General features: G+C 35.1%; 5 protein-coding genes across 5 annotated transcripts; all 5 read left to right on the top strand.

Annotated features, from left to right (window-relative positions):
- Nucleotides 1-325: 325 nt before the first annotated feature.
- PHYBLDRAFT_175205 (Homeodomain-like DNA binding domain-containing transcription factor) lies at nucleotides 326-1,109 on the top strand (the record flags this gene model as incomplete). The annotated part of the gene is made up of 2 exons (XM_018437447.1): nucleotides 326-349; nucleotides 630-1,109. 2 exons carry the CDS (start codon nucleotides 326-328, stop codon nucleotides 1,107-1,109), a joined length of 504 nt encoding a protein of 167 aa, XP_018284435.1.
- A 131-nt stretch (nucleotides 1,110-1,240) lies between these two features.
- Nucleotides 1,241-3,150, top strand: PHYBLDRAFT_175204 (hypothetical protein; the record flags this gene model as incomplete). The annotated part of the gene is made up of 5 exons (XM_018437446.1): nucleotides 1,241-1,345; nucleotides 2,030-2,141; nucleotides 2,244-2,436; nucleotides 2,725-2,782; nucleotides 2,890-3,150. 5 exons carry the CDS (start codon nucleotides 1,241-1,243, stop codon nucleotides 3,148-3,150), a joined length of 729 nt encoding a protein of 242 aa, XP_018284434.1.
- Nucleotides 3,151-3,324: 174 nt separating this feature from the next.
- PHYBLDRAFT_79945 (hypothetical protein) lies at nucleotides 3,325-4,474 on the top strand (the record flags this gene model as incomplete). Its single annotated transcript, XM_018443529.1, has 1 exon — nucleotides 3,325-4,474. One exon carries the CDS (start codon nucleotides 3,325-3,327, stop codon nucleotides 4,090-4,092), a length of 768 nt encoding a protein of 255 aa, XP_018284433.1. The 3' UTR covers nucleotides 4,093-4,474.
- An 852-nt stretch (nucleotides 4,475-5,326) lies between these two features.
- Nucleotides 5,327-6,485, top strand: PHYBLDRAFT_70853 (hypothetical protein; the record flags this gene model as incomplete). The annotated part of the gene is made up of 4 exons (XM_018442350.1): nucleotides 5,327-5,441; nucleotides 5,521-5,565; nucleotides 5,737-5,899; nucleotides 5,972-6,485. 4 exons carry the CDS (start codon nucleotides 5,327-5,329, stop codon nucleotides 6,483-6,485), a joined length of 837 nt encoding a protein of 278 aa, XP_018284432.1.
- Nucleotides 6,486-9,505: 3,020 nt separating this feature from the next.
- On the top strand, nucleotides 9,506-10,113 carry PHYBLDRAFT_152465 (hypothetical protein; the record flags this gene model as incomplete). The annotated part of the gene is made up of 2 exons (XM_018432923.1): nucleotides 9,506-9,686; nucleotides 9,776-10,113. 2 exons carry the CDS (start codon nucleotides 9,506-9,508, stop codon nucleotides 10,111-10,113), a joined length of 519 nt encoding a protein of 172 aa, XP_018284431.1.
- Between the last annotated feature and the right edge of the window lie 56 nt (nucleotides 10,114-10,169).

Here is a 10,169-nt window from a genome sequence, read left to right as displayed (position 1 = left end):
CCCCCCCCCCCCCCCCCCCCCCCCCCCCCCCACTCACACCCTCACACCCTCACACCCTCTCTTCATTTCTCCGCTAATCACACACTACAAACTACACACTAAATACACAAAACGCGTTAACCAGAATATCGTCAAAGGTTGCACAGATTCGTCAAGACATGAAGATCTCTCTACTCACTTTTCACAGCTGACTTCTCTCTCTCTCTCTCTCTCTTATATATATATATATATATATCGGCTATATTTCTTGGCTTTCTACTTTCTTTACAGGTACAAGAAGAATAGACAAACAAAGAATATATATAAAAACATAAGCATTTTCACAATGACACGTGGTGACACCACCAGTGTCCGACTCTCTATTTATTTAAATATATACAGTCATTTCAGAAAGTAAAGTCGCTGCTTTTGAGTTTGATGTCGTGCAAAAAAATTGCGTGTTCAACAATGATGTCGACTGATCCAAAAATAAAGTTGTGCTCACATTACAAACTTCACTTATTTTTACTTGTCGCTTAGTTAATTGCCCAATAACATTTCTTGGCATGAATTGTTGTTATAAAAAAAAAAAGGGACGATTTTCTGTGTCAATTTTACTTTCTTCTTCCTATTTACAATTTATTTTACAGACATTGAAGATGGGTATGCAATTTTTCTATGAAGATAGACAAGGTCATGTTTTTGATGAGAGGAGCAGTGAGGATGTTTATATGGAACAATGCAATAAGTGCTGCTATACAGTTTATTCTGATGACGATAAATCTCGATTTTTTCATTTATTTTTCAGCAAATGCTTGAATGCTTCTGCAGCTGCGAGACAATTGGATCTTCATGTCCGAGCAGCACAGAAATGGATTAAACGTTATTACGAAGACCCTGAAAGCATCTTCGAAAAGAAGAGAAAGTCAGGTCGGCGTCGTATTCTTGGAGAAGATCATAAGCAGTTTCTTTTAAATTACATTGATGAGAATCCCTCTGCTCTTGTAATTGAAGTGACAGAAAGTTTAACACAAAATTTTGCGGGTCTTAATGCTTCTCATAGCACTATTTATAGCTTTATGACAACTGAGCGCAACCATCTATTAAGCAGGTACAGTTCCAGCCTGTAGAAAGAAACAGCGAAGAAAAGATTCAACAAAGGTACCATTGGGTACAAAAGTGGCAGAAAACTGACTTGTATTTCACAACAAATTGCGTCTTTCTTGAGGAGTCAGCCTTTCATATCAATTTGAAACGAGGTATGGCCTGGTCAAAGAAGGGAACTCCCGCCGTAATTACAGTGCCTACAACTAAAGCAAACACAACATCGATTTTAGGTGCAATATCTGCAACTGGTTTAATCAATGTCAGTTTGAGAGTTTCAAAACGCATTAAAAAGAGAAAGATTTGACGTTCAACTGATGGTTATAGTATAGGAACAGTGACAGGGCATTATCTGAGCTTTTTAAAGGCCACTCTTGATGAAATGGACAAGTATCCCGATATGAAGGGACATTACCTTGTCATGGATAACGCTCCTATTCACAGCTCAAGTGATATAAGTACGTATATCTTCGTATTCTCCTGAACTAAATCCAATTGAGCAGTTCTGGTCAGTCGTCAAGAGTAAAGTTAAGCGAAATAAGTTTTTGGAAAAAGAAACGCTCATGACAAGGATTAGTGAAGCATGTAACAGCTTATATTTTAGTGATTTCCAAGGCTTTGTTTCTCATTCTGCTAAATGCTTTGACAAGTGTCTCCACAAAGAGAGACTATAAAATATCCAATGCAAATAAAAAAAAACGCGCAACTCAACGCAACTCAACGCAACTCAACGCTCAACTAAACGCCCAACTCAAATGATTGGTTGAGATTGTCGGCAAGTTAAAATAAATTGAAACACTTTTGCTCCCTCTTTTTTACTTTTACTTTTTTTTTCTCCCCCCTTTTTTTTTAAAAATGTTGTAAGTTTGTTATAGCAACTTCATCGAAGCTCATTACCATCGTAAACAAATGCTTTGAAGGCGAAGGTTAAGTCTCTTCACCCCAGAGACTTCGAGAACACCTGAATATCCACGGTATATCTACACCTCGCAGATCTCTGGGATTCCGAAGAAAAAACAACGAGAAATATACCTTTGTGAAATGTGGAAACGGTCACGGTTTGATTGAAGCACACGCCGGTTGCCCAGCTTGTTCCGCGCATTATGCAGACATAAAATAATTGAAAGACCATTTTTATATTTGTCATCATCAATCATTAGCCGACCAACACCAGCATACAAAATCACAGTCGACAGCACAACAGCATCAGAACAACGGTCAAAATCGAGAGCCGTCGCCATCACGACAACGACAGGAAAGCAGCCATGATCAAGAACAATCATCGTTGCAGCAGCATCTGAATGACGTCCATTGCGTTATATCTCTTCCAAAGTGGCGCTTGTTGTATTTCAGGTACGAAACAATAGAAAAATTTTTAAATGTGATAATAGAGACGTATAGAAATACTTTGAGACTTTATATAAGCTGCCCTTTATTCATAAATAAAAAGCGTCCCTTTTTATAAGAAAATACAATCTGCTTTTGTCATTACGTCTCAGTCTCTTAAGGCTTTCTTCCTTTACTATATTTGGTTATTAAAGTGTATTTACTGCTTAACTAGTGTCGGTGTTACAATTATAACATCAAATTGTAAATCGTATTTTTTTTAGCTTTTAGTTATTCTTTTCTCTTTTATACTAGAGCTTTAGGACTTCCTACTAAATTAGCTCCATATCGATCTGACACAGTTTACCCGGCAGTATGATATAGTTATCTTAACAATCTTTAAGATATTATCTACAGTACTAACTGTAATAATTATTGGCCTGATTACTTAATCGTTTATATATATTTTATACTGACAAGATGATAGCTACTATGCTATCCCAATATGAATATGTTCTTATATGTGATAAATCCAATATCCGAGTGTCTGGATCACCACAGCGCTCGAGCACAAGAGCTGAAGATCGCTATCTGGAGATTGAGCTGTTGGATCCAAAAGATTTGTCTTTTCCGCCTGTGGACCATGATGATCATTTTGTCGGTCAGCAGTTTGATGTGACAAACGCGATGTACGAATTCCAGTGTTCGATTTTACGACAAGAATGGAAGCTCTCCCTTTAAGATCATATACACCATGCTATGGCGATCAATTCAATTTTACTGCTATCACCAAATAAATATCCAGACAACTTGTCACCGCATTTCTGCGAAGCCAGCCTCAGAAAGACCATGAACAAAATTAAATCCATTTATGGATTGAATTTGGCTCGTATGCAAATCAAAACGGTAACCAATATGATCAACATTATACAGGAACTCGACATCGAAGCAATCAGTCGCAGTCAAGCGATTGTGAAACTTCTGCAACTTGATATTTTGCCACATGAACGCAAATTTGCCAATGGCCTAACCGAGTTAGTTAAAAAGTTACCTCGTGTGCCAATTGAAGAGGATGTGAACGAATCCGAACTTATTACCCGATTCGTTGATCCGTTTTTATGCGGCCTGTTTGATGATCCTGAAGAAGGGGTATTTATTCGATGGACAAACGACATAACAGTCGAAGCACGAAAAAACGAAACCTTGTGGACACGTCGTCCCGATCTTACCGTAACAAGCTTGAAAGGTGTGAAATGGTCGACCAGCCATGGATACGGTGAAGTAAAACCAGTATGCCATGAAGCAACCAACTTTTTGTTGTCGAACGATTTGATCCGAGTGGCGATATTTTGCAAGAATGCCTTCGACGCACAAAACTTGGAGGGTATTCTAGGTTTGCAAATCATTGGACGATCCATTACCTTCTATCTCTTGGTGTTGCCATCCGATGGCCTTTATGTCATGTATGAATTAGGGACTCTCCAGCTACCGAATAACTTGTGTGATTTATGCAAACTGCTGATGGATATTCCACTTGGTTTGCTTGTCCTTGATGTCTTCCATCGACTCTGCATCCGCTCTGTCAATCCCTTTCAACCCTCACGACACCGTCCAACTGTCCTGAGTCTAATTTCGATGGCATCTTTTCAACTTCACAGGATCGCAAGCGGTCTTGCCATTTGAAGAAAAACAACTAGGAGTAACGAATCCAATAATGGTCTTCTCCAGCATACGGGCCAAATTATTTAAGAATGGAAAAAAGTGAATAGAGAGGGTGTCTTCGAGCCTGAATTGCAAACGTTTGCAATTTTTTATTTTACGCGGCGAATTAAATTCCAATACTTGTTTTGCAAATTTCATGGTGGAGGCCATTTAGTGAGCATTTGAAGCCAAAAGTTAGGTAATCCCTGATTTTTTACTTCAAATGCTCACTAAATTTCTAGTAAAAATTGGGGTTATTTTTCCCACTTCAAAACAAAATGTATGATAGCCAGTAGCATTTTCTTCATACTTACTTAATAAAATAGGCCTTGGAAAGTCAAGTTTATTAAGGTCTATTTCCTCTAAATTTCTTAGTATCAATGTTTTCAACTTATAATATTCATAACTGTGTCTGAGCTTTATTCTTATTTTTGATTGGGTTTTACAAATAATTATTTTTTAGTCATCTTGAAATTATCATAACTCGACACCCTCTCTAATAATTGCAAATTTAGCTATTAAATTACTTTATGTAGTAGGTTTTATGACATAATTTTCACTTTGTTCTAAAAACGTAATTTGGCTCTGAACATTCGCCGGCCTCAAAAGGGCTTGCTAAATAAAATCCAAATGTCCCAAAGAAGATTTGCCGTTATTTTAGAGATACTTTCAACATCAGATGCAGTCTACTAAAGACCTTATTTCAATTCTTTCAATTCTTTCAATAATATAACCGCCTTTACGCATTATCTTACATATGTAGAATTTATAAAATGTAACTTTTACAGGACAGTTTAGTAGTAACCTTTGCTTTTTACATTTTGGAAAAAATGACTGCTTTCTGGGTTTATACTTTTATATTTGGATTGAAAAGCCAATCTACTTGGGATAATAATTTGGCTCGTATGCTGGAGAAGACCATAAATAATTCTTTTTCTTAAAGATAGACTTGTTTTTGGAAGTGTACTACAGCTTGTTTTTACATAAAACCTATATAAGTTCCGTAAAATGCTATATTGAGGTCTATTCATTAACTTTTCTTTTGGGACATTAATAAAGTTTTTGATGTAGAAGACCATAAACGAAAGCGGAAATGCGAAATTACCATTTTTATTTCTATTTAGAGAACCGACTTGATTGATATGCCAATAAAAATAAAATAAAATAAAACACTTGTCCTCATTGACAGGATACACACACACACACACAATACAGCATGTCAAGACAAGATCCCACTCTTGACATTGTCAAAGAACGCGTCAAGCAGTACAATCTCACCGATGAAGAGAAATTAGCAATCGATACTTCTAGAAAGCAACTCAGTACCAGAAGTATGATATATATATATCTTTATTGGGTTCTTGGTCGAATGAAAGTGTTCATTACTAAAAATTCTTTACATTCATAAAGCTAGTTTTGGAGGTTTTACTGGTGCAGCAGCAGCATTTTATTTGTGTAAGTTGCAAGAGATTCCAAGTCTTTATTTATTGTCATTATTAGAGCAATATCAATATCAATACAATAAATGAATGAATGAATGAATGAATGAATTTTTATATACTTACTTTTTGGTTTTTTTTGTTTCTTTTTTTTTCAATAATAATAATAATAAAAAAATAATGATAGCTAGAAGAAGGCAATTTTCTCCATTAAGATCAATCTTCCTTGTTGGCGGTGGATTTTTTCTCGGCTCTCAGCTAGGGTTTATTGCAGGAATTACTGCGGGAATGAATACTATTAATAAGCTTCCTAATCCTGATCGCCTAAAAAATTTGGTTATCGATGTTCAGTAAGTGATTACAATATATATAACTTTATTTTATTTTATTAATGTTATGTATGAATGGAAATATTTCCACAGAAACGAAGTGATGGCTTCTCGCGGATACACACGTGACAGTCCCACCAGCCGGCCTCGTCCAATGACACCAGAAGAAAGGCAAAACCACACGAGGGTTCCTGGACCAGGTTTAGAGGAACCACAAAACGAATTGAACAGGGAGTTTGGTGGTTCTGTTGGTGGACCAAGAGGAGACGTTTTCTGGGATGAGGAAAAGAAGAATGACAAGAATTATGATAAGAATAACAGTAATAATATTGATTCTTTTGATGAGGTACAGGGGCTGAGAAAGGAAAGCACCGTGTCGGCCTGGGATAAGGTCCGTGCTGAGCATGCGCCCACAGACAATTCATGGGCCAAGCTTAGAAAGGAGAGTCAACAGGAGGAAGGGTATCAGAGTCAGAGTCAGAGACAGAGACAGCAATCTGAATACGATAATTTCAGAAATGATGATTTATCCAAAGGAGAGCTTTTTAGAGAAGGGTTGGAAGCAGGCAAGTCTGCCAAAACCAATGCATGGGGAGACCGGATGTAAACTATTATTCTCTTGTTTTATTGTATATAATTTATTTTTGGCGATAATTGAAATAAAAGTTGTGTTTTGCAGAAATAGAAATTTGCGACATAACATATATATATATATGTTATTTCTCTTGACAAAATAAATAATCAAACACATATATACATATATAAATGCATACATGTGAGTGAGGGAATTCGCAATTTGTAATTCGTAATATCAATTAGCTATCATTATTACTTTTACCATGATTTGTTAAGAAATTCCAAGCAATAGATTTTAATGCATATCAGTCTTTATATGCCCATAGAAATCAAACATGACACCTTGTTAAATATTGTCAATAATAAAATAGACAAAAAAAAGGAGGAAGGGTAAAAAGGGGAAGTGAAAATAAAAACAGTAGGGTTCTACAGAATTATTTTACGGATTCTTTCTCTCTTTCTTTTTATATATATATATATATAATTGTAAAGAACAAGACTTAACTAAAGATTATTAATATCAATCCATAAAAGTATATTTATGTATATATGTATGTATACATGTATGTTAAGGGAAAAGAAGTATCTTTACATGACCTTTGATCACACGGACTCTTTCTTTTCTCTCTCCTTATTCTCACTTGATTTTCACAATGTAGGCTACGATTTTTGTCCCTAGTATCAGACACTACAACTACAGGAAAGAACGATTAATACATTCAAAAACAGTGTATGGGTGTGTAGTATGAAACATTTTTCCAAACAAACTTATACACTATACACTTTGCCACACTGAATTGAAGGCCAAGCATTACTACCTTATACATTACACAAGAAATCTTATCCGTTAAATGCACATGGCCGGATCATCTTTGTGCCTCTCAAAATTGGAACGTGGTCTTGCAGTTCCATATATTTTTATATATTTTGCGTACCCAACCCCCCATATATTTTGTTATTTTATTTTATTTGCGCATTTTGCTCTATTTCTTTTTGAGTTTTTGAGTTTTTGAGTTTTCTCGCCACATATGGAAAAATATTTTGCGTAAAAATAAAATAAAATAAAATAAAATAAAATAAAATAAAATAAAATAAAATAAAATAAAATAAAATAAAATAAAATAAAATAAAATAAAATAAAATAAAATAAAATAAAATAAAATAATACCAAGAAATCAGATGGGCACAAAAAATCGATTATAATTTTTCTTTCTTTTAAAAAATAAAAAGGAAATTGTAGTTATAATCAGAATTACTTTTAGGAGGACTGTAGCTATTATTATTATCTCTTTTGTTGTTTTGTTCATTCGCCACAATTGCGGGTTAATGGATTCTTGAAAGGGAAATAGAAGGGAATTTGGAAAGAATGGGCCTTCATGGGCTCATCCCAGTCCCACGAGATTCAAGAATGGAATAAAATATTACTCTTGTTATTTACGCAATCATCCGGCTTATGCCCTATTGTCTATCCCAAGGGCCATGCGAGTAACCGGTTTCTCCGTTTCCACCCATCCGTTACTCCCCACCCCCCTCCCTTTTCCCTTATTTATTCTTCCACTCTAATCTCTATATATCTATATCTTTCTATAACCAATTATCGCCCCCCTTGTTTTCTTTTGGAATTATGCCTACTTCATTCCCACTATATATTTCTATTACTAATAACCAAAAAAGAAAAATAAAGGGTAATCGTAGATTTATGGTCAATGAATAGCATATACTTCTTTAACCATTTTTGTCTAATGAATAATACCCGATATATTATCTATAGAGATCAAGATAAACACAGATAATTTTTTTTCTCTTTCTCTTTCTCTCTCTTTTTCCCCACATTAAAGTCGGTGTTAAGATGACCCCATAATTATATAATACAACCGATATAAATAGATAAAGGAAAGGGAAAAGAAGGTGAACGGAACATGAAAGTCATGATGTGTTCCTCTTTAGATGCAAGGCGTTGTGCATATCAACAGACATTCTCTTTTTTTATTATTACTATTGTTGTTGTTGGGAATATAACCCTAGAAAAACCAAAACCAAAACCAAAACCTTTCTTTTCTTATATGATTATATAACTCACAATTACATAATAGCCAAGACTCAAGGAAGTAGAAGAAGTAGAAGAAGTAGAACAATAAAGGTATATCTTTCTTTCTTATGGCCGAGAATAGAAAAACACACACAAAAAAAGGGTTGGACTTATATATATATATATATTATAATTTATTATCCAAGCCTGAGCATGCGGTAACTCATGGCAAATGTCTTTTCAACCATCACACGAGCCTGTACCTCTTAACATGGAGGGAGGGTTTGGGGGGTGTAAAATAAGAAAGAGACAAAGCAAAGCAAAGCAAAGCAAAGAAAAGCAAAGCAAAATAGAGAGAGAGAGAGAGACGATAAGAAAAAAATAATCTAAAAAAGAAAAAATTCAAGTCAGGCGGCCTAAGAGACAAAGGATTGGTTCACACTCTTGATTTGATTTGGTTTGGAATAATTCCAATGTGTCTTCTTTATGCATTTCTCACATGGAAGCTGCCATCAAATTGTATAAATTGACCTGCTTCTTTACACAAATTTCTTAAATCTTTTATTTATTTATTTATTTAAAAAATATATATATCAAATTCAAAACCTTTCTTTCTCTTTTACGCTTTTCTATTTTCTGCTTTTAATTTCATAACACTTTCTTTCTTTCACTACCCTGAAACAATCATCAACAATCAACAACAACAACTATACACTATCCAATTAAATGATAGACATGATCACTACTTCTTCAACAATGTCCCTGTCATCTTGCCAACCCCTCAGTCATCGAAAAAATACTATACACCACCCCAGCATTCGACCCCTGCCAAATATACTGATTGGTAAATGACAAGACATTCATTTGTTGATAGCCACTATTACTCAATTGAATTCAATCAAAATTCAGTAACAGTAGTGAAAGTTTTTCTTTTTTCAGTATTATTATTATTATTTAACAAATATTTATGGATCTATATATACATTTTTTAAAAAAAACAAATAGACTTCTTTGCTTTGACCATGGGCGATTTATTACCAGTCCGGTATTCACCACGAGGTCATCGAACAGCACCCGAATTACTCTATTTTATCCACAAAGTCACTTCACAGGCTCGTATTTCGTGCCATATTGCCGTAGTCGCCCTTATCTACATTGAACGCTGCAAAGAAGCCTTACCAAGACATGCAGTAGGCAACCAAGGTAAAATATATTAAATTATTAAATCATTAAATTTTAATTTTTTTTTAAAAAATTTAATTTAACTCAACTTAATTCATTGGTTTCTATAGATACTGCACATCGAATTATTGTAGCCTCTCTCTTAATTGCTTCCAAATTCTTACATGGCACTAGATGGGCTACATGCCAACAACAGCCGCCGAAAGAAAATTCAAATTCACAAGACGAAGATGAAGACGAAGAGGTGGATTTGAGACTCTGTGCAGATGAAGATAAACCTTGTTGGTTAACAAATTGTCGAATGGCTGGAATATGTGGCATGTATAGCCTTGAGCAAGTCAACCAGCTCGAGAGATCATTCCTCAATCTTATCCAACATCGGTGTTGGGTTGATGCTGGTGAAGTCCAGGCTTACCTTATCAGACACCGTCAAGATCTTCTGCTCTGACTGACACTAAATAAGGAGAAAAAGAGAAAAAAGAAATCTGGGGGGACAAGAAGGAG

The sequence above is a fragment of the Phycomyces blakesleeanus genome (assembly GCF_001638985.1).
Source record: "Phycomyces blakesleeanus NRRL 1555(-) unplaced genomic scaffold PHYBLscaffold_36, whole genome shotgun sequence".
Classification (NCBI taxonomy): domain Eukaryota; kingdom Fungi; phylum Mucoromycota; class Mucoromycetes; order Mucorales; family Phycomycetaceae; genus Phycomyces; species Phycomyces blakesleeanus.
The sequence above is the reverse complement of the archived record's forward strand: the minus strand, read 5'-3'. Positions and strand labels throughout refer to the sequence as shown.